Source organism: Polypterus senegalus, chromosome 4 (genome assembly GCF_016835505.1).
Source record: "Polypterus senegalus isolate Bchr_013 chromosome 4, ASM1683550v1, whole genome shotgun sequence".
Classification (NCBI taxonomy): Eukaryota; Metazoa; Chordata; class Cladistia; order Polypteriformes; family Polypteridae; genus Polypterus; species Polypterus senegalus.
Window position 1 is genome coordinate 77966070 of NC_053157.1, and position 25004 is coordinate 77991073.

At 38.3% G+C, this 25004-nt stretch overlaps 1 protein-coding gene across 1 annotated transcript in view; it reads left to right on the forward strand.

Annotated features, from left to right (window-relative positions):
* Positions 1-25004, forward strand: part of tusc3 (tumor suppressor candidate 3) — a 532092-nt gene that overhangs the window by 462365 nt on the left and 44723 nt on the right. The window contains exon 8 of the mRNA XM_039750910.1: positions 10241-10315. Coding sequence (XP_039606844.1) covers positions 10241-10315 — 75 coding nt within the window. The remainder of the gene's footprint in view (positions 1-10240; positions 10316-25004) is intronic.

Below are 25004 nucleotides of genomic sequence, written 5' to 3' on the forward strand. Positions count from 1 at the left end.
TTTTGTATATTGCATGACAGTACATCACCCTTCCTGAGCCACAGTCTCCTTTTGATTTTTATTTACAGCAAATGTTCTTTCTTTTCTTAATATGTTATTTAGTATATTCCACTCAATGGACGTTTTTTCAAACAAATGCTAAAATACAATATAAAGCAAGGAGCATCCTGTTGAATTTCTGTAATGAGACGGACAGATCAAAACTGGAGTACTGTATACAGTTCAGATCCTGAAAATAGGTATTTTTATTCAAGGCTAGTCAAAGTTTTAAAATTTCTCAAAAGCGTTGAAATGTTAATTTATTAGAATTCAAAACTCTTCATTTGCTCCTCTCATGAGAGCTGCATAAGTAGAAACAACTGAGAAAATTAATGATTAATCCTAAGTAGTATAGAAGTTTTAATAAGTAGGGTTTATGTTTTTAATATGGATGGGCAGGACATTTCAAAAATCACTGCCCTAGAATGCAGGCGATTAAGGGCAACACATTCCGTCATAGGGCTTGATTATTGTGTTGCATCCTAGAACCTGTTTGATTTGGATTTATTCAGGGCACTCCTATCTTCCTGCTACTACCTAAAAATGTCAGTGTTGTTACTCTGAAATAGCCATATATGAGTGACTGTAGGTGAATATGTAAGTGAGCCCAGTACTGCCAGGAGAGGCTCCAATCCCCACCCCATAATGGGTTAATCAAGTTTTATAAGGAATGGATGAATCATTAAAATTCACCTATAGCATTCACCTTCTTTTGAATGTTCTTTTAAAAATCATTAGCTGAAACATCAAGTGACTAAAGTATTTTCCTTCACACTGAGTATTAACTCTGAGTGACAAATAATTTTTTTTTTTTTTTTCTTAACTGGAATCACCTAGCTCTAAAAACAGAAATATTTTCCAGTGTGGATGCATGTGCATCTTTTATTTTAAATTTTTATAGAAATATTTTTTACATGAGGAAGCTTTTTTCATAACTTACTGTACGAAACATTTTAAGAGACAAAGTTTAATTCTCATCTACCCAGGTGATTTTTTGTCAATAAAAACAGAATAAATTTAACAAGTTCTTTAACAGTTTTTATTAAACTATTAATAAACCTCCTAAACCCTTTCAGCAGAATCAGTAGGTACTGTATCTACTGACATATTCCTATAGTAATACTGAACACTAATAACACCCATTCAATGAAGTGATTTCATATTAGCCATGTGGTTCATAAATTAGCTACCATTATTGTTACATAAATATTTGTTCAGGACCCTGGCTGCTCTACACAAAAAATAAAGACAGATGCATATAAAACTTATTGAGGGAGCCATGTTTACTGAATTTGTGCTTCATCACTGCTTCGGATGTTGAACCAAAAGTGAAAATTATCTGTGTTGTAGTCTTGCACTATTACAACAGTACATTTTATACTGAACAAGTATGAAAAGTGCAACTGTGTGCTTAACGCTTATGGGTTCAGCATAAGTTTCTAAAATGTATAGTTTCCTTCTAATCACCTTTACATATACAATAACCTTCATTTCAGAAATAGTAAATAATGAGGACACACACAAAGTGCTTGAAACTCATGAAAATTTGTCAAATTCTTGGACATTCCTGTCCAACTAATGAAACATAAGCTAAGTTATCACATACTGGTTAGAGCTGTCATCTTAATAGAGGTCTTACAGTGTAGTTAATAACCCTAAAAACTCATTTTCTTTCATTGTAGGTGTTGTTTTTTAATTATTAAGCAGTATTCTTCAGCTTTTACTAATCCTGAATGGAAGAAGCATTAAAGCTCGAGAGAATGCCTTCAATTTCAAGTTATGTTTAAACCATGTTGACAATTGTGGCATGTTGACAATTGTGGCATAATTATATAATTATATAATGATATCACAATTCCACTCTATAATTAGCATTTGGTTTTGAACCAATTCTTTTTGTTCCACACCATAAATCACCATGACTGCCAAAGTCTTTGTCCATGTGGCATGATCAGTACATACAAATAATATCCCATTGTCATAAGTAGCTGCACTGAAAGTTTTTCCATGTTTTTTGTACTTTTTTCGGGCAACAACGTAACTCTGATTTTGATGCAATCAGAAATGAGATTTACAGAATTCCCCTTGGATTATTCAAATTTTGCTTTAAATAGAATAAAGAACCTAATTTAGAAAATGTTAACTTTAGAAATTTGACACTTCAAGCAACATATAGTCTTTATCATTTTAAAAATATTCCCAAGAAGGAGTAAAGGGAGTCCTGTCAATATGTTTTATGGTCAAACCTGTCTTTTACAAGAGAAATGTTTCAATGTATGCAACAGTTTGTTATCACTGGAAGATGAAATATTTTAGACAGATGGTCAATGCTTTTCTGAGGGATTTTACCCTCTAGGTGCATTTTTAAACTATCACAACAGCTAATGAAGGCTGACAAACCTTCAAAAGTACAGCGTGATTAGTAGTCTTGTCCTACAGCATTTGACATGTGAGAATAAATTTATCAAGACCACCTGGCATGATAACACAAAAGATGTTTACTTGTCAACTATACTATTCATTTATGGTTCAAGCTGTCAAATGCATCGACCTGGATGACTGAGCAAAGCCAGAATGACCTGTCCTTTCTAATAATACTCAATAAGTGTTTTTTTTTATTAGTTTTAAAAGTGTCCAATTTTTACTTTAAACATTACCTTTATTTTATATAGTCATAAGTGTGCTAAAAGATTTTTTACTTGTATCTGTAAAATATAACATATAGTACATGTCTATCATAGCTAATGAACATTCATTAATCCTAACAATATAAAGTGCACTAGTTTGTCACCAATTCAAGGAGATTCCACTTTGCAATGACCCAAGTATTTTCAAGGTAATGGGAGTGATCTAAATGTTTTATTTATTAATTTCCTTTATATGTCCTTTGGAGGACAAGTATTTTGTCTATTGTCTAGTGATTATTGACTTCTCCTGCTGCTTGCAACATTGACCAGGAAAAGTCAATTATAGTAGATGCTTATATGGGGGAAAATGTTCACAATGTACAAAAACTATGGCAAGTCCAATTAACATTTGCACATATATTTAACTATATGTAATACATTCTTAAAGTGTACTTTATATTTTGAAATAACATTTTCTCTTTTAAGATATCTGCAGTTCATCATATTTCCAAGTTCTATATCTGTTAAATAGATTTTCATTTGCAGTGCATTTCAAGATATCTCATATGCTCTTCAACACTGAAAATGTTAATTCCCAGACAGACCACGCATTATATTTATACATTTTTAAAATCTCCTTAAAGGGTTCATGAAGACAGGCCTAGCACAGGACTCATAATTCATCATTACACCAGCGTATTACAAAACATACCTTTTAAGTCAAGTCAGAGTCACATATTAACCTAACCTGTCTCTCTTTTGCATGTGGGAAAACACCAGAGTACCCAAATAAAACCTATGATATTGAAATGAGAGAAAAAGAAAGTGAAAAAACAAAGTTCAAAACCAGAAGTCAAAAACCAAAATGTAAAAGCCAAATATTCAAAACTAAAATCATAGTCACTGAACACTCACAAGAATCCTAGCTCCATATAGTCTTTACTGCTAACTACATGCACCACAAAGATTTGTTTTATATCCAGATACTTGGACATGAAGTAGAGGGCACATCATATTTTATACAATGCCATCACAAAATGCAAAAATCCCATAAATACTTCCAAAGAATTTCCCTCTAGAGGGGGATTACCGTCAAAGTCCCGACTGAAAACAAAGGGAGCCTTGAAGAAGCTTTATAAAATAAAAGATTTATTTTTATCAAAAACTCTCTGTAGTACAAGAAGCCTCTTAGAGCCCAAAAGGAATTGCCTGAGAAGGCAAGGCAATCCACAGCAAACCTAGTCCCAATACAAAGTCAAAAACAGAGCATAGGTTCAAAATCCACAAAATCACAAAAAGCAAAAAGCACAGCAAAACGCAAGTAACCACTTTACCCCCTAACACATTTGAAATGAACCTCCAGGTTCTATAGAAGGCCCTCCCAATTTAAAGGGTGGAGGGCAGATCCTGGTGGTGATTGGCAGGTGGCCCTGCCTCTTAGGGGTACCACCCACAAATCACATGGGACATAACCAAGGCATTTTCTAGTTACAGACAAAAATAAAGAATAATGTGCATAATAAACAAAAGAAGCATTACTATAAATACATGGCACAAAATTGCTCAGAAACACAACTTTGAACCTCCTGCCAGGGAAGAAACTCTGGCTGAAACATGACATTCATGTTGTCAAATGATGACAATAGAATCAGAAATTAGCCACACCCACAGCCAGAAATGATAAACAAAATGGTGACAAAAAGTAAACAAGATAATTTTAAAAATGAAAAATGAAAAAATTAATATCCAAAAAGAATGTAAAAATATAAATCAAAATGGCTTCTACAGTAATAAAGCCCAGATTTTTTACAAAGCCTGACTTGACAAGGTGGTTCAGACAGTGAGTGCCCAGGAAGTTATTTGGACCCAGTAGTTTGCCAACTGGGAGACACCAGTGTTAATAGCTGCACCCCTGTGCGGGATGTCTAAAAGCAAAAATTCTTTATTTTTAGTATAAACATCACCCTAAGGCCTTAAGAGATATATGAAGAAGCATGCTAAGTGACATTCTGTACTTGATGATATCCTTAAAGTTATTTAAGATATCCTGAAATGGGCAATTTTGAATTAATTATGCTTTCAAATTTCAATATTTGCAGTTTAATTCAAGATACCTGAAATATATCTAAAACATTTTCTGAAAGACAAATCAAATGATTTGTGCTATATAAACTTAATATTAGGCCTAAATGGGTAACAATTTCACCATCCCCAGTGTTATTTTTAAAAAAACTCTAAACTAAATACAACCGTTTGTAAAAGCAAAGTTGTTAAATGTTTCAACCAATGAAAAGCTGACAAACTGTTTTGCTAACATGGTATACATGGCTGGACGCAGCATCTCATTTCCTGAAATTTCTAGCATTAGTTGATCTTCTTTGGGCGTGTTGCTCCAGGAAAGTCATTTATCTTCAGCCAGAGACCTTTAAAGTTAGCCTCTATGATATATAATATCATAAAGCCATGCACAATCTCACTGTACAATAAAAACGGCTTTCCGTTGTCTTAAACATGAATGGAAGAAAAAAACAAAGTCCTTTATGTTTTTTAGATGGTTATTAAACAAGGGAAATATGTGTGCCTTTGTGTATACAGTCTCTACTTTATGATATAACAGACTTACTTTAAAGCTAAGTAGATGCATATAAATGATCGACCTGGAATGACAACTCTGATGTAGTTCCAAGAACAGGAGAATCCTGAGGAGATCACAAAGATCACCTGGCCATACAGTCATTTGGTTTGTCTCTGCAAAGAGAGTGTAAGAAAATTATGTTTTTGCTCACCAAAAAAAACTTCTAGAAATCTTTGGAGCGAGCTTGGGCTGGTACAGCTTGGTGGTAAATACATATCTATAATCATTTTAAGTATGTTTACTGATTTAATGTGTGTTCTTATATTTAACATGTTTAGTTTCAATTTAAAAACAAATGTTTGTTGCATCATCTAGAGTAATTTTATAAAACAAAGTTTATTGAGGGTGCCTTTCACAGTAAAGCTTGGTCACAGGATAATAGGTAGGTACATCTGACAGATATAACTTTCTGCCCAGATTGAGCTAGGTAGATTGATTATTTTGGTTCAGGTTGTAACAAAGAGACAAGACCCAAAACTCACTGGTTAAATTACACAGAATGTTTTAAAGTGCCTTGTGAATACCAGACTATTTGCCTTCGAAAGAGATCTGCCATATTCTGTCAGCCATCATTGCAACCATGAAGATGTAAAATAAATACAATCACTCTCTTGATTTTAAGAGCCACTGTTGTTTAAAAGGTATGTCTATGTTTGTTGACAGTAGCTAAAAGATTTGCATTGCCTTCTATTAAATTGCTTAACTTTTTTTTTAAGTCAGCTTTAAAAGACTGCCAGCTTTCTTTTTACACAGATCTGACTGCACTGTTTTGTTTTTACCACTGAATAATTTTTATAATTAGTGCCTTTTCTGTCCAAGACCAGGGGCCTCATGTATAAACGGTGTGTACGCACAGAAATGTTGCGTAAGAACTTTTCCACGTTCAAATCGCGATGTATAAAACCTACACTTGGCGTAAATCCACGCACTTTTCCACGGTACCTCATGCCTTGTCGTACGCAAGTTCTCAGCTCGGTTTTGCAAACTGGCGGCACCCAGTGTCAAAGCAATGGTACTGTTCTTGTGTGATTACTCATTATTTTCATGACGCGGCTTTATAAATACACAGAAACTAACCGCATATTGTTTATTAGTGTAATGCATCTGATTGTAATTAACTCGTAACAATCTAATGGTCCAGGGAACAGCCATAGTATTCCAAATGCCATAACTGCTTTAGCGTTGTTACTTCTCACTTCTTCTTATTCTTCTTTCAGCTCCTCCTGTTATGAGTTGCCACAGCGGATCATCTTTTTCCATATTACTCTCACTGCAGCACTCGTAGTATTTATATCACTGTATCTGAGTGTGAATCACAGCAGCAGCTGATCGGAAAGAGAATTATCGGTATACGGCATTAAGCACACGCTGTCTCAGCCACGGCAAAACGTTTTAAAGCCTTTCCTGTACGGACCTCGCGGTTCAAAACAGTTTAATCCCAAGAACTTTAAATGCAGCCAATCAAGTGCTCCTTGTAGAACGGTTTGTACTTATAAGTACAATCACCCCACTGTAAACTTGCACTACAGTTATAATATCTCACAACCTGGGCCACTTTATAAAGCACGATTTACATATGATGACGATATAATTTTTAAGGTGAAATGCAGCAAAATATGTTTGTTAAATTATACAGATAAAACTTTAACTTCATTTAAATAATCTATATTCTTCACTGGGAGTGTCTTTAAGGATAGAATAATTAAACATGTACTACGAAGATATTTCAATGTTCTTTAAACGTTTATTTTATCGAAGTGAAACATGTTTAATAACGTGCTTTAACTCCTATCATCATGAAAATGACATCACGTATACATCTCAGTATTTTAGTTATTCAGAGAGCTGTAATATCACGAATGTAATGGACTCTGTGTCCAGTTGGAGGAAGAGAGCCAGTTTAAGAAGTAAGTAGTGATTCACACACATAGAGCACATACGATTAGAAGATCAAATACAAAACAAAGCATTTAACGTGCTACTTTAATTACGATGTAATTTTAGAAACTGGTTAATTAAACAATTTTAAGATGAATTTTATGATGTTCTACTTTAATGACAAAATAAACTACGTGATTAAAGTGGAAATGTCGAGATTGAAGTGGACATTTCGTGCTTTTTCCCCACCGTGTGGCTTTTTTCTCTGTACCCTAATAAGCTTTCATATGACACTCAGACAGTGGGCTTACAACTCGGCTTTCCACGGCGACTTTGATATGTGACTTCTTTTTTATTTCCGGCACTGTGCGATTTTGTGGATGTGAGCTTTCAAGTTTCTCCAACACGCTATGTCACTCGATCAACTTCCTTTTGTTGATTATACCACGGCTTATTTGAACAAATAGTATGTTTTTCCTTTGCCTCCACTTGGTATTCGCTGAAATTCTTATGTTTCCCCCCGTGCTTTTCCCATTGTCTTTTCACAGAAGGCTGCGATTCAGGGCGATTTATATTGATTTGCATATTCAAATAGGCGTAATTCTGGGAGGATTTGGGGCGTTACATAATGCGTGCACGCGTTTGTTTTCACGCTGATCGGGATTTATGTAGCGGAAGAACGTGGAAGTTGGAGTACGCACAGATTCCTGCATCTGGATTTTTCTGTGCGTAAGCACATTTCAGCTTTTGTGCTTACGCCATGTTATAGTGCGAGTTCTACGCACGGCGTTATACATGAGGCCCCAGGGAAGGATGGAGCAGAAGCCTTAAACAAAGGCTATAAGAACACTGCAGGAAGGTGAAAAAGATGTGTGGATCCACTAAGTTGCCTAAAATACTGTATCATTAAAAACAACTTAATATAACTCAAGAGGTAGGGGGCTGTGGTATTTTTGTTATATTAATATTTATCTTTGAATTAAAGACTGGATTCCTTTTTACACTCAACATAAAATCAGATAGAATAATAACTAATTACCATGACCAGCATGTACTGTCCTTTAGAGTGCCCTGCATAATGTTTGGGACAAAGACAAATTTTTCCTTGATTTACCCATCTGCTCCATAGCTTAAAATTACTAATCAAACAATTCCAATGTGATTAAAGTGCACATTGCAGACTTTCATTTAAGGTTATTTGCATACATTTCAGTCACAGCATATACAAATTGCTGCACTTTTTCTACATTGTTCCGCCATTTCAGGGCACCATAATGTTTGGGACATAGTAATGGCAGGTATATTAAAACAGTCATATTTAATACTTTGTTGCATATCCGTTGCATGCAATGACTGCTTGAGGTCTGTAATTCATAGGCTCTGCCAAGCCTCTAATGCAGCCATCTTTAGCTGCTGCTTGTTTTGGGGGCTTGTCCCCTTAGGTTTTCTCTTCAACATATGAAAGGCATGTTCAGTATGGATTTAAATCGGGTGACTGGGTTAGCCACTCAAAGATTTTCCATTTTTAGCTTTGAAAAATGCTTGTGCTGCCTTAGCAGTATTTTTGGGGTCAGTATCATGTTGTAAGATGAAACACCATCTTAATGAGTTTGGAGGCCTTTACTGGAACTAGAACTGGATATGGAACTGGATCTTCCTTTCCATCTCCACACTTTGCTCTTGCCATTACTCTGATACAAGTTCAACTTTGCTTTGTTTTGTCTATCTACAAGACTTTTTTGGGGGGTAATTCTGAAGACTCTTTTAAGTTTTGTTTTTTTTTGCAAACTGGAATCTGGCCACCCTTTTTTTTGGCTAACTAGTGGCTTGCATCTTGCAGTGTATCCTCTGTATTTCTGTTCATGAAGTCTTCTGCTGATAGTAGTCTCTGACTCTCACAAATGTCTGCCTTCTGAAGACCTGTTTCTGATCTGTTGGACAGGGGTTTGGGGCTTTTTCTTTACCGTAGTGAGGATTCTTCTGTCACTGGCAGGGAGGCCTTCCTTACAGTCCCTTTGCGATTACTGAGCTCACTAGTGCATTCTTTCTTCTTAATGATTTTCCAGACAATTGATTTAGATAATCTCAAGGTTTACTGATGTCTCTAATGGTTGTATTCTTGTTTGTAGCCTCAGAGTGGCTTGTTTGATTTTAATTGGCACAACTCCTGTCATCATGTTAAACAATGGCAGCTACAGGCTCCAAAGGTAGTCTGTAGGTAGAAGCAAGCCTAATTATCTTATGGCTGCTTTAATGTAGCAATGAAACATACCTGAGTACTTACACTTGTGATGTCAATTGTCCTAAACATGCTGTAATCAAAATTTATCCAAATACCCTTAAATTAAAGTCTGCATTATGTACTTTAATCACATCTGATTTGTAATTTTAAACTATAGAGCAGAGGGGTAAATCAAGGAAAATGTGCCTGTCTCAAAAATTATGGAGGGTACTGAATATATTATGTTTTGAATAGTAGTAACACTACTGATTTTAAATAGTATAACATTCTTGAACTTCTAACATTCTTAAACATTCTAATTTACATTTGCAGAAGACCAGAGGCTATCCTGAAAGCACCGGACACAAGGTAGAAAACATCCCTGGCTATGCTGTCCCACAGACTCCCACACAAATCCATTTTGGAATCACCAGCCCTCTTAATCAGTCTTTGCAGATTCAGAGGGGAGCTTGCAGTACATACATTCAGTTATGATTGTATTTTATCTGTATAAACTGCATCCCATAATTGCTTTGTTTATTCCTTTATTTTCTGAAAACCAAAGGTAACAAATTAAATAATTAATATTTGGTGGCTACAGTTTTTGTATATATTCATTATGACTCATCAATGATCAATATTTTTGCAATACCTTCTTCACCTAAAAAAGCAATATTATGAATTTTGAAATCAGTGGCTCATAATTATTTTTATTTGACTATTAAATAAACTCTTCATGTAAATAACAAATACACTACTGTTTATTTTATGAAAAGATCTTTCTGAAGAGGCATTCTTCGTAATTCTGTGGCTCTTATGATTCCTTAATAACAACTCCAGATGCTGCTATCACCATGGGGATGGTCCTTCTGAATGAAGCTGCTACTTCCAAAGGAGATGTTGGCAAAAGGAGAAGTATGTTTTATTTAAAAATCATTTGCATTTAAAAGCCTTTTCTAGATCACCAAGAACCGTTTCATTATTTACTTTACCCATATGATTGTCTTGTTCTATTTTTTTTGTTTGTTATTTTAAATCTTGCCTTGTCTGTATTGTGCCCTAAGAGAAATATCTCCATTTAAAATGGCATCAAAACAATAGACTTTGATAAGGGATTTTTGTATTTTTTGTTTTGGTACTAACAAATATCACTGTAAAGAGAAAAAAAGAACTAACGGTAAAGAATCCTCGTGGCATAATTTACACTCTCTGAACAGACCTCCAGAAAACTAACATTATGGACAGAATCTAAGTGTTTGCCTTAGTTTAATCTTACGTAGACATAAGTCTGACATTTAAAAATCCCACTGATCATTTTAAGTACTAAGTAAAGAATTTCCAAAATAATACATTTAATACAATGACATGAGGATGATTTGAATCCCTTTAACACTTTCGTTGCTGTAGTGATAATTGTAGGACTGATTTAGCAGTTCTGCACTTTACAGAATACAATGACTTCAACTTGGATTTTGTGTGTGTGTGTGTAGGAGAAAAAGGTTTTCTTTTCATTAAATCTGAAGATGTAGATAATAGTATACTGCAAAACTAATCATCACTAGATGTAGTGGAAACTTGGATTTTTATAAACAGATCACTATGTAAGCTTTAAAGTTTATAGTCTCTATCTATAAACACTCCTAAAATAATACTTCTTAAGTATGCTATTATAACTCTTAGACCTTTAAGTGTTATGATGTGTGTTTAACTGATATACTGTAGTTGGTGCACAATGGTGTAGAATTTTTCAAGCTTCCCCTACTTTCTGTTCCTTTTGTCCTGCTTTAATCAGCAGCCATCTTGAAGCATCCTAATCCTTTACAGGAAATATTGATCTACAACTACCCTCACTCCCAGTGAGCAAGTTTGCAGGCTTGCAGGATCTAGGTAGCACAGCAAGCTCATATTTCAGAAATGGAAGGAAAACTGTAGTGTCTGCAGAAAAACCCACACATAGCTAGGAAAAGATGCAAACAAACACAGAGTGCCAAAATCATTACTCCACTACACCAGTGTTTCCCAATCTTGGACCTGGGGGCACACTGTGGCTGCAGGTTTTTGTTCCAACCAGATTCCTAATCAGTGACAAAACCTGATAACACTCATCTCATTTAATTAGCTGGTATTTTTCTTTTATTCTACACTAGGAAAATACCAGCGGAGAAGTGTGTTAAAGAAGTTATGAAAAAGAAAGGGAAACATTTAAAAAAAAACGTAACATGATTGTCAATGTAATTGTTTTGTCACTGTTATGAGTGTTGCTGTAATCAAGGATTTGATTATCATTATTTCTTTCAATCAGGTTCGTATTTGGAGGACGTGTTGTGTTCAAGTTACATTCCGTGTTTGTCAACCGTTGTAAAGATAACAGGTTTCATTTATCGAAGTGTTCACTACCCAAATCGCTACTCGCGAATCTAACTTGTGGAATTGCCTGCGAGTATTTAGCGGCAGCATCTCTGAACTTGTGGATTTGCCTGCGAGTATTTAGCGACAGCGTCTCTATGAACTTGTAGATTTGCCTGCGAGTGTTTAGCAAAAGCGTGTCTATTAACTTGTGGATTTTTCTGTGAGTATTTGGCGGCAGCGTGACAAATTTGTTTCTGTCTAGCTGCATCAGAAAATGTACCACGATGTCTGACACGCCTCCTTTTTACTGTTTTCTAACAGCTTGGATTGCTGCTGTCATAACTGGTTTGAGTTACATGGTTTGTTTCAATTACGTTAGTATTTGCAGGACTTGGGTTGAAGTGACATTCGGCATCTGTCAAGCGTTGTAAGCATACAACCGGCTTCATCGATAACTTTGCATCCAGCTTTTGAGAATTGAAACGATAACTTTGCATCCAGCTTTTGAGAATTGAAACTTTCATAAACATCAAAGTGTCCACTACTCAAATCGTCACCTGTTAATCTAAGATGTTTAAGAGGCATTGGCGGTTCTCCAAAGGTGTAAAATATTTGGCCATTTCAGTACACTTGAAAGCGACAACCGAACAATTCAGCAGCAGCCATCAACTCACATGCAGAAGCATAGAAGGGCTTAAGCGTTTCACTCTTATAGTGCTCCTGTGTGATATAATTATCTCCTGTACCATCATCAGTCCACACCTTGAACCTGTCCCAGTCATTCAGTACATAAGACACAATGTTCCTTCGGATATCAAGATTGAGCCTGATATGGCCATGCAATATGTAACACAGAGAATGGAAAAGGCAGGCGGCATCTCCGAGCATGGAAACCACTCGGTAAGTGACAGTTCTTTGATCGATGGTGATCACCTCAATAGACATGTTAATGGGGGTACGGTTGGAACGGTAAAAGAAATGGGTACCTTAACAATGTAAACTAAGTATAAAATACCTACACAATAACTATAAGCGTAATAAGTGAACAATAAAACAGCGGAGAAGCTGTGGATTAAATAAAAAGGCTGCAGTTATCAGCAAGGAGACATGAATACCGTGGCGAAGCAAGGAAGGGAATGAAGAGATCGGAGCGACAGACGGCATTATATGGGCAGGCAGCCAATTACGTGGGAGGCGTGGGGATGAGGGACGCAATATAGGCAGGCAGCCAACTACATGGGAGGCGTGGGGATGGGTTACGCAACTCTGCCTCACACGAGCTGCAGGCTATGGACGTATATATGTACGTAAGTAGGATTTAGTTATGACCGTTACGCGTAGAAATGAGACCTACTTAACTTTTGTAAGTAACCTGTAAGGAATGAGCCTGCCAAATTTCAGCCTTCTACCTACTGTACATGGGAAGTTGGAGAATTAGTGATGAGTGAGTGAGTGAGTGAGTGAGTGAGTGAGGGCTTTGCCTTTTATTAGTATAGATTAAGAAAAGCACAGCAGCATGATTTTTACATTTATAAGACAGTTAGAAATATTTCTGCTTTTGCTGTAGATTTAAATGCTTAACTCTTCTTGATTTCATTATTTTGCCCTTTCTCTGTGCAGTTTTTCCCCTTCGTTGTATCTTATTAATGACAATTAAAAATTAGCAGGGCAGACATGCTGGCAAACACCACTGAAAAAGGCTCCAAGTACTTTAGCATCAGACCCACTAATTAATAAATAATGGATTAATTAAACAATTAGAACACCTAGAAAAGCAGAATGAAAATCAAGACGAAAATACTGTTAAAAAGAAAAAAATACATTATTCCCATATAACTGCTTGGTACATTTTAATATTATATATATATATATATATATATATATATATATATATTGTGGCAGTAGGGGGCAGTAGTGCACCCTCGAACCCTCAGGTACGACTCCTGACACCAGGTAACAGTCCAAGACCTTTTTATTTTTCTCACAGTGCACCAAGCACCTTCCACACTACAAACAAACACACTCTAAACAAACCACTACTATTAAACTCGCTATAACCTCTCCTCCTCGCCCAGACACTTTGCTCCTCTCCCACCCAGCACAGCTCAGTGTCTGGACTGAGGCAGCGTCCTTTATAGCCCCTGACCCGAGGTGTTCCTGTCCCAGGAGTCCACAGTTCCCTACTCCTTCCGGGTCAGGGCAATAAGTCCATTACTTCAACCCGGGAGCACGCCATACCTTCCTGTCACGTGACCGTGACGTACTCCCGGGTCATAAGGCACAACAGAGCCGATAAGTCCCCCCACAGCGACTCCTGGTGGCGCCCAAGGTATCCAGCAGGGCTGTGAATAAACACCACAGAGTCCATAAGGCCCTGCTGGACCTCGGAGCACGATCCCGCTGTCTGGAGAGCTCCTCCTGTCGGCCTGGGGTGCGGACGCCTCGGAAGCCGGCAGTCTTCCACAGTTCCCCCCCCTTAGTGACGACTTCTGGGGCGGAGCGTCCGGCCCCGAAAGGGACGTCCTCCTCCAGGAGGACGCGTCATCCGGGCCTTGAACGCGTTGTCCCTGTCCTCGAGCGAACCTTGGAGGGACGGTGTACTTCCTGTCTCTCCGGGGACAATGGCGCCTCGTGGCCCGGTCGCCGGCAATTATAGCACCGACGGAGTCCTCCTGGCTGTTCCCCTCTGCGGGACCAAAAACATCTCGGGAACTCCGTCCAGCGTCGTCTCCGCCCCTTCACCTGCCAGGGAAGTCATCATGGCCGCCTGGCGGCCCTCAAGCCTTCTTTCCATCCTGTCGGGAGACCCACCTTTCCTTTTGGGGATCTCCCGCTTGATTTGGGGCTTGCGCTCAGCCTGAGGCTCTCTATGGAAAGGAGAGAGCCTCTTTGCTGTCTGCACACCCGTTGTCCTACGCTTATTAGGTTCCGGCGTCATTAGTACCGACTCGCCCCGATGTACAGCACCAACCAGCTGCACCGGCACGAGCGGCGCTTCCCCCGGCACTCCTATCACCGGCGTTAACCCGCACTTAAGACCGGTCGGGTCCTCGGGAGCCGTACTGCTCCGGAAAGCCACGCCACGCCGCATGCCCCGGGCCGTTGCTCCAGTCCCCACCATTCGGTCATCATGCCCCAGTCCCTTGTCGGGCACACAGTGCTTTGACACGCGCTACTCATTCTCAGCGGTGCCCGATCGCACTGTGTCCCCTTACACTCTACGACGGGAGGGACTCACCTGTCCTCCCGCGATCGATCATCTCCGGAGGTTCCCGGCCCAGCCGCTGCACGTAGTCCTGTAGACCCTTTAACGGGCTGCAGCCGTCGCTCCCAAGTCCTCCACACGTTCCTTCAGCTGTTGTAAGTCCTGTAAGAAACACCGTAGGGGTGCGAGGTATTCCTCGAGCCCCCGTAAGTCCAGACAGTTAATGTTTACGGCCGGAGTTGTTTGCGCTTCCGCATTTCGCTTACCCTCCGGCCGGGAACCAATGAGCACGTCGCCTCCAGGCACGTGTTCCGCTGGGTCGCGCAAAGGCTCCTGGGAGTTGGAGTCCTCAGAGGGACGGCTGGCTACTACAAGCCGGCTGCGATCTGCCTTCTCCTTTACCGCGGCAGACTCGTCAGCCACAACCCGTCCCTCTTTGTCGGCGGCTTTTCCTTTCGGCGGCGCTTCGCCCGCCTTCCCCTCCCTTTCGAGGAGGCTCGGACCCGTTAGGGGACGACCGGCCTCGTCGGCGGACTCCGGATTTCCTCCACCGTCCCGACACCCCCCGCGGGTGACCAGTCTGTTGTCCCCAACCGCGGCTGTCTCTAGCCGCCTTTCACCGCGACTTGCCTTCTGGGAGCCGCGGCCATTTTGCCGAGGCATGAGGCCGTCATCCAAGACGCCGCTGCAATCCTCCCGGCGGACGCCTGCAAAATAGGAAAACAACAAAGACGGGACGTCGGGCGGTTTACCTGCAGCCGCCTCCGTAACGGAATGCGGCACCCCCGGACCGTCTAAGGAGTACGCTGCGCCCGGGATTTGTCCGTGTGCCGGGTTCTTCGCGGCCCGAGCTTGTTTGGCCCGGATCAGCGCTTTGTCTTCCTCGCTCCCGGTCAGGAGGGTCCAGGACATCGCGGCGTCCGTCATGCCCTGCAGGCGGCTGGGACTGAGCTTCTTTTTCCCTGTTTTCTTTCCCATAGTCCTGCAGAACGGGATGGCGCGCACAGTTGCAGCTTTTTCGGTAGCGGGTGGTGTTTGCACCTCCGTGAAAAGATGGGGAATCCCCCGAGGGTTGTCTGCCCACACAAAATTTGTTTGTAATGCAGGTCCTCTGCCAACAGACGGCCAGAGAATCCTGCCGACTACGCCAGTGTGGCAGTAGGGGCAGTAGTGCACCCTCGAACCCTCAGGTACGACTCCTGACACCAGGTAACAGTCCAAGACCTTTTTATTTTTCTCACAGTGCACCAAGCACCTTCCACACTACAAACAAACACACTCTAAACAAACCACTACTATTAAACTCGCTATAACCTCTCCTCCTCGCCCAGACACTTTGCTCCTCTCCCACCCAGCACAGCTCAGTGTCTGGACTGAGGCAGCGTCCTTTTATAGCCCCTGACCCGGAGGTGTTCCTGTCCCAGGAGTCCACAGTTCCCTACTCCTTCCGGGTCAGGGCAATAAGTCCATTACTTCAACCCGGGAGCACGCCATACCTTCCTGTCACGTGACCGTGACGTACTCCCGGGTCATAAGGCACAACAGAGCCGATAAGTCCCCCACAGCGACTCCTGGTGGCGCCCAAGGTATCCAGCAGGGCTGTGAATAAACACCACAGAGTCCATAAGGCCCTGCTGGACCTCGGAGCACGATCCCGCTGTCTGGAGAGCTCCTCCTGTCGGCCTGGGGGTGCGGACCGCCTCGAAGCCGGCAGTCTTCCACAATATATATATATATATATATATATATATATATATATATATATATTTTGCCAGGGGCTGGTTGGAACAAAAACCTGCAGCCACAGTGTGCCCCCAGGACCGAGGTTGGGAAACACTGCACTACACCATCTTTGTCGTACTCCAGAATTTTCTGAATGCAATTACAATTACTACTGGGTAGATAGCTCTTCTGAAGCAGCACAAAGAAACATGTTGAGAATCATAAAACTAAATGGTATGCCATGGAAACTGAGTGCAATTGGGGTTCATTTCTGCATTTCTGGTCAGAATTAATGGGATCATCAATGATTTTAATCTATCACATGCTACAAATACAGGGGCCTCTGATCAGGCCTAACTTTATATTACAGCATGACAATTACACCAAACAAATTGTCACAATCATAAAGATAAGAAAAGGGAACGCTGCAGCACATGGTATGGCTTTCACAGAGCTCTGATCTTAACATCATCCGGTTTGGGGTTACATGGGTAGCGAGACATAAGCAAGAAATTCAAAGTGTGAAGAAGAACCATCGCACTACCACCTGATTTTCTTATAAAACTACATGAAAGTGTACCTGAGAGAACCCATGCAAGTGTAAAGGAATAGAGTAGTCACACTACATATTTATTTCAGTATTTTAACTAATCTTTATCGTAAGTTTTTTGATACTTGGAACCTTTTGATTTCATTATTTTAAAAGCATCTTTATGTGTGTGTAACATCTTTGCACAGTATTGTGAATATAGCCATCCCTCATATACAGTACAGTACTCAGAGTTGCCCAGGTAAGTAATTTTAAGCTCTATTCTTTTTGAGTGTTAGACTGGCTTCAGTCTGTTTTGCTGTGTTACTTGGTCTGAGCCACCATTCTTAAAACTCACTGTAGTAAAAAGAAAAGCAAATAAGAACATTGATACCCCCAGGAGAAAAATGTGGCTTTCAAAGTAGCCTATGGTCTCTTCCTGACAAAGGTGGATATGTGCGTAAAATTTTGTTGAGATTGGACCAAGGGTGTGGAATTGTATAAGAAAAAAAAACACACACACACATTGAGCTTTATATATTAGATACAATATCCTTTTCAGAATGGTGAAATTGTAGACTTTTACCTGTTGTTCCAAGTTATGTCTTAACTCTGTGTGGAAGTTTAATGTTTCGTATATTTTTTTAAATTATAAAAGCAGCAGATACCATACCATTAAAAGCATAAGAAACTGAATAAAATGGAGTGAGATTTGAACATACAAAGAGCAGAGGAAATGTTTTATCATTGAGCTACCTTTGAAAAAGCAATTTCATCAATTTTGATACTTACGGGATATTTTAATTCATTGAGAAATAAATGATGCTACTATTTACAGACACTGAAAAAACATAAAAATAAGCCGTTGATTATAAAAGTAGCAAAAAAAATCTATAGCCTAAAGAAAACATCCTAATAACAGGTATTTTGTGAATAGGGGCTAACCTGCTATGTAAATGGTGATGACATGTATTGTTTCTTTTTAGCAGAATGGGAGATCTATGTTTGTTTTGTCAATTGTAAGACAACTTTATTTTTCATGTCTAAAGCAGGTTAACTGGTACATACACCAATTAAAAATCTAAATATTCTATGATATTACATTTAAAAAAATATTTTTCCACTCTGTTGTGCAGCGGTGATTAAAAAGAGACTGGATTTCAAGACTCTAGTCTTGAAATGCTATTTATGAATGGTTTATGGTATCGGCTTAGATGCTGCAACTTCCCAAAAGGCTGCTCAGGGGATAAAAAGGCTGTGGCGTTCCTTGCTGGCAGAAAGAGCATGATCACCCTCCCCCTTCACCTAACCTAACAGTACTAACATATCCACAGGCCTTTTTTACCACTGGTTGGAAAAATAAGACCACAATAGTATAAAGCAGGAAATGTTGTGCTCAAGATTGCACTTACTTTTGCTTTTTTTATGAACTTCATCATCCTATAGGATCTTAGTGTGATTAATGAAAGAAGCAATCTCTGGTGTTTGAATTAAACAGTCCAGTAAATCTCTTATATATGAATGAGTTCTGTTCTGAGAACACGTTCACAAGTCCAATTTGTTCGTAAGTCCAGCAAAGTTAGTCTAGGCACCCAACGAACACAATGCAACTCCCAACCATCAACTCCTATAGAAAACATGTACATCTATTTGTACACACAAGAAAGTGCTTTTAAAAGTTAATATTTGTATTTTTGTTACATATTTCTAGTGCATTTTATCAAACAAACAACTGAAAGTTGTTTTTTTCCCTAACTGTAAGTTCAGAGGCTCACAACGTAATGCGTTTGTCCCCCTCTGGTTGAACATTTAAACCCAGCTGCTGACTTGTCTTAATCTAAGAAGGGAGCGACTGCAAGATGACAACAGTGTCACTGTGCACATGCTGTGGTTTCTGAGAGTGCTGAAGAGACAGCTCCCATTTGGGTAATTCTGAGGCGAAATTAGAAATCTGGACTCACCTTCTTCTCCCTTCTACAAGTCTGTGATCCACATATTATTTACGTACAGTACTTTTGTATTGATTTTAAGTGCATTTTAACAACAAAACGACCAAGCTCTTTTTTTATGTTTTCAGTCAGCTGATCTTGGTAGACTCGCTTACGACTAGCGAGCTGGCATATGTAGTAAAAATATGTTCCAAAATCTGTGTTCTGTGAGCTTGCCCTTGTCCTTTAGAATCATGCCGATGGTGGAATGGTTCATGTTATACAAATAAGCGACGTCGACCATCTTTTCTCCTTGTACTCGCTCAATTAATTTCACTTTTGTTTCCATCATTATCACCGGCATTTCTTATTAGTACACCACCACTGCTTTTACACTTAATTATTGACATCTTGGGCTTAAAATAAAGTGTATTAACTGCGTATTACAGTGTAGTAAACAAAGATACAGCCAAAAGCACAACCACTTGTAGAGGAAGCGCGCACATGGCTGAAAATGTAAGCAATAATAATGCAGGTTTTGCACTACGCCTAGCAGCAGACATGTGAACTAACTTATGAGCTGCCTTGAAATTTGAAGTTACGGTACAATTTTTAATTTTAAACTTATTTAAATAATTTTTCATTTATTGGATATGCTTGTTCACATCATTGAAAGTTCATAACTTGAAGGTTTGTATGTGGAGGACTTACTGTATTTCTTTTTGCAAGACATCATTCTAATTAAGTGGTAACTGAGTGTGTTGGTTTTTCTAGAGCATGCTGAGTTCTTAGTAGATTTTTTACATGTCTCTTTTAAAAATGAAATTAAAAAATTCTTGTGTTTTGTATTATTATGATGTAGCTACCTGAGGTGGGCTGCCCGGGGTTTGTTTCCTGCCTTGCGCCCTGCGTTGGCTGGGATTTGCTCCAGCAGGCCCCTGTGACCCTGTAGTTAGGATATAGCGGGTTGGATAAAGGATGGATGATGTAGCTACAATAAAATAGAATCCTTGCTAGATCACTAATATTTTGTACTGAGTATCATAAAAATCCAGCACATTTTTAAATACTTTTTTAAAGCAAAAATAATTTTGTCACAATGAAGACATAAAGCAAAGAAGGCTGAAAACCAACTAAATATTTTCTACTTTTTTATAAACTATAAAATATGTAAAGTATGATCTGCACCTTAGTTTAATGTGTGTTTTCAGGAGAGATTCATATAACTCTTCCAAACATTAACACATTTTTATGTTGTTCCCCCTGAGCGAATTGATGTTTTCTGATTTTACAGATTGTTGTAGCTTGTTCTCATTGCATAATAGCAGACAGATTAGTAGTCTTCCATGTATTCAAGAAGAGACAGCAAACTAGTTAAGGCCTTAATAACCTCACACCTAAGTTCTTCCATGGTGGATGCACTTGCATATTTGCTTATGGCAGTAATACCACAGCATGGCAACTCAAACCTGCTGTTCAGTATACACTGATGCCAAACAGCACAAAGCAAAGAAAAGCATCCAAAGGCCAAAACCCATTTATAAAACTCATGAACTGTGGAAATGGCATTAAAACACACAGCAACCCAAACCCCCACCCACCCCAAAATAAATCCTGACAGAAGTAAGATAAACTGTATTCTTGCTTATAACTGTTACGTTTTGGTATTTCACATTTTAAAGTGCTGTAGCTTAATTTACAGAATATGGCTTTTTAGGATATTTTTGAAGCTCATTACAGTGGAAACAATGATGTGCTTCATTTCTAAGTACAACTTTGTAAATATTGACCTAAATCGAAAACACTTAGTGATGCATTGTTGACAGAAAACTCAGTAATGCCAATCAGCCTGACCTGTGTAAAGGATGCTGTTACTTGTTATGGAATCCGTGCCATTTCGGTTTGTGTGTATTTGTAATAATTTAGATCATACCGTAGTAACAGTGCAAATGTATCATTTTTCTTTGCTATGCTTATATTTTTTAAGTAACAGAGAAAGCAAAGTTTATTTAAATGTACTGTTTGGAAGCTTATACAGAATTAACATATTGTTTGAGTCAATAACAAAAATAATGTCATAGCAGGTTGAAAACAAACTTTATTGTTGATTTATGATGGAAAAGTGTAATTCTATAAAAAATAATATTGTTGATTTAGTATTAATTAAGAGAAACTCAGGGCTATGGGGCTTTGCAATTTCATTGTTCTTGGACCGTGCCTAAATTTCCAGCTGATGTTCATGTTCTGTGGAATTTGCATGTTTCATTCATGTTTATGGGAATTTCCCCCAGGAAATACGGCTTCCTCACTGTACAAAGATATGCCATTTATATAATTGATTATTTGTTACTGTTTAAATTTGGCAGAAATCTCAAACATTACTGGAGCAAAAACAACCAGAACATATGAATACTGTCCTATAAAATTGATCATTTCTTGCATGTAAAATGTTTCATTTCTGTCATCTAGTGGACAAAATTTGAATAACTAGCTTCAACTGATCTTACGAAAGCATGTCACATTCAAACAAGAAAGTAGACAGAAACAAGTTTTGCACCTTATTAACCCTCAGGTGTTATAATTAACTTAGGGTAATTACTTGAAGTTAATTTTATAGAATTTACAAAAGTCTGTCTAAATTAGAGCTGAAGATTTTTAACTCAAATCATTGAAACAATTATAAATAATTTAAATATTAATTAGCTATTTGTTAAATTAATAGGAATGGCTGTTCTTTAAGATTTGAATTCTACATGCATTTGGAAGGCACAGAACTATAATAATAAACTAAATGATATATGCATGAGATCCCAATTAGGAATTTGCAGACATCTGTTACTCACCATTTAAAACTGGAGAATGTTAGCACCTAATTATGAAAACAGCACATTATTACTGCTGAAATTAATAATAATAATATTATATAAGTAGGACTTCCAAATATCAAACTATTTCACTTCAGATATATTGTACATTATACTGTAAGTAAGATCCTCTGCCTGTTGTTCTTAATTAGTACATACTTTACACTTTTCTGTGGATTAAATGATTCAACTCAGTAATGTATTTTGATTTTCAGCTATTAATTGATTGTATCACCCCAGTCTCCTCACAACATCTCAGTGGAATGTAGACCTGGGCTTTGACTGGATTCTTTCAAAAAACTTCACTTCCTTTTTCTAAACCATTTTTCTTGTATGCTTTGGAAAATTGTCCTACCCCATGATACAGCCACATGTAGCTGAAGTATACAGACAGATGGCCTGACAGCATCATAAAGATAAGTGTAATACAAAGCAGAATTCATGAAGCGTTTAGTGATAGCATCATCAAGCCCAGATGCAGCAAAACACTTGAAAATCTAACAGCACCACTGCTATGCTAGACAGTAGTTAAGTATTGTAGCCAGTGATGGATTTTTTTAGTAGCGAGTCACAAAAATTCGGGAGACAAGGAGCTAGAAGAGCCTAAACAAAAAAAAAAAAAAATCAGAATGATGGAAGCCAAAGGAATGTCTCATCAGAAAGCTAAAATGAGGAGCAAAAAACAAGGTTGAGAAAATGTAGCCGAAAGGTTCTTAATAAAAACTACATAGCCTTCCCATAACTATTCTTTAATGAAATATTTGTTAACAATTGAAATTGTTTTCAATTTAATCCCAAAGCTTGGCCATTGGAAATAATGCACCCCCAGTTTAAGTAACAACAGAATAATGACATAATACTTAGCACATCCAAACACATAACCGGCAACTGAGGTTGCCAATAACAAAATGATGGCACCCATTACAACTGTAATGTTCATAACAAACAATTGAAAAAAAAAACAATAAACAGATATAATGTAAAAAACTCCTAATTAAAGTGAAATACCATTTCAGACAATCATAAAGTTATAACACCATGAAGTTCTCACTGTGGCATAGATAGATCGTGAGCATGTTGGCTGAACATTTCACTTTTTTCTGGATTCTTTCAAGATCCTCAACATTCGTTAGTGTTGTTTCATGTTAGTCAGCAGTCATTTCTGCTTTGTCCTGGGTCACATTTTTCTCACTAAGTTTCTGATGGTGATGTATTGTGGTTTGAAGAACTTGCATGTCAATAAATGTTTTTCTGAAATTCTTTATGACATCATGGAAAATATGGTTTTGTTCTTGGATATATGTCAAAGTACAGTATCTTACTTTCCTTAGTAACTAATGTCCAAATATAGCTCTGATTTGGCTTGAAATGTCTTTATTGTAATCCTTCCTGTTTTGATAGATATCAATAACTGACAGGTATGGGGTTTCTTTTGATTTTGGCTTGATGTGCCTGTGAATCTTTTTCTAAGAACTTCATTCTTGTTTTAGCAGCATTCCAGATTCAACTCAGCTGATTCTTTTTGTTCTTTTAACTGGCTTGATTTTGTATGGGGAGGGGGAATGTTAGAAATAACTTTTTCATACAAGAATGTATAAATAATATATTTCATAACTGAACATGCTAATAAAAAACATCACTAACACTATCAATATTTACAGTTTCTTTACTGACTAAATGTGGATGTGGAAAATCTGTAAGCATCTCCTCTTGAAAAGTTGAATTGATCACACAATATTATGGATTAGTTTATAAAAACCTGTTTACCTAAACCTCTTTAAATTTCATTTGTTGTTTTCATTTGAAAACTGATTTAAGGCCTAATTTACTGATGTGAGGAAGCAGTTAAAATTGGGTTCCCCTCAAAATTAATCAAAAGCAGGTATTAAAAATAACAAGCAGCAGGAAGAAGAGTATAAGCATATGCAATCCATGCATTTCTTTAAAATAGTATTAAATAGTATCCGCTCAATTAGATCTTCAAATAGCTTCAGTGATTAAGGCATCCGATTTATACACAACAGGAAGCTAACAGGCCCAAACAAAAACCTTATGAGCAGTTTTGCCATAAATCCTAGAGAGAAATGTTTATTTATGAAAATAAGTCTTTTATTCTGCCATTCTGTTCAGGCTTCTCTGAACCCAGCAGATGAATTTGCATTGCATTAATGAACAAAATTGTAAAGACTTTATGTTACAATAAAACAATGTAGAAAATACTGTAATAAGTGGTCTGGTGAACAAGTAAAATGCATGGAGAATGGAGAAACTCAGGACTTGCGAAAACTGCATTTAAAATACAAAGCACATGTTGCACTGTACATTGTTAAACATTGAAATAGCTACTTTAACTATAAAAAATGGAAAAACATGTAAAATATTATATAAGTAATATAAACAACATAAGTAAATTGAAAAATTATAGAAAAACATAAAACCAAGTAACAGTTTGAAGTCTGTTTTGATAGTTTTAGTGAGTTAGAGTCAGACAATACAAGCTACTGTTTATATTCCAAAAATGTTCTTAGTGGCTTGTTTCCAAATCCAGCACATTTAATGTGTAGTGATCACACACAGCACACTTAATAAGTAATATATTGACATTTAATATTCCTTTGATATACTGTATATATATTGTGGCAGACGACCAGGAACTTTGCCCCACCGGGACGCCTGGATCAGGGAAGGACCTGGAAAGGCGCAATATCTTCCCTGGGTGCAAGAGGGCAGCCCTGCTGATTTCCACCAAAGACCACGGATACAGAGCTGGGGAGCTCAACCCTGTGGGGGTCCATGGCCATACCCAAGGGGCGCCTGGATGGTCCCTGAGCCCTGGAGGACAGCACTTCCGCCACACCAGGAAGTGCTGTCAGAAGACCATCACCGAGCACATCGGGGGCGTGATAAAAGGGGCCGCCTCACTCCCTTCGAGGAGCCAGAGTGAGGAGGAAGACGGAGCTTGTGAGAGAGGAGTGGAGGCAGCCAAAGAGAGACAAAGGACTGAGGA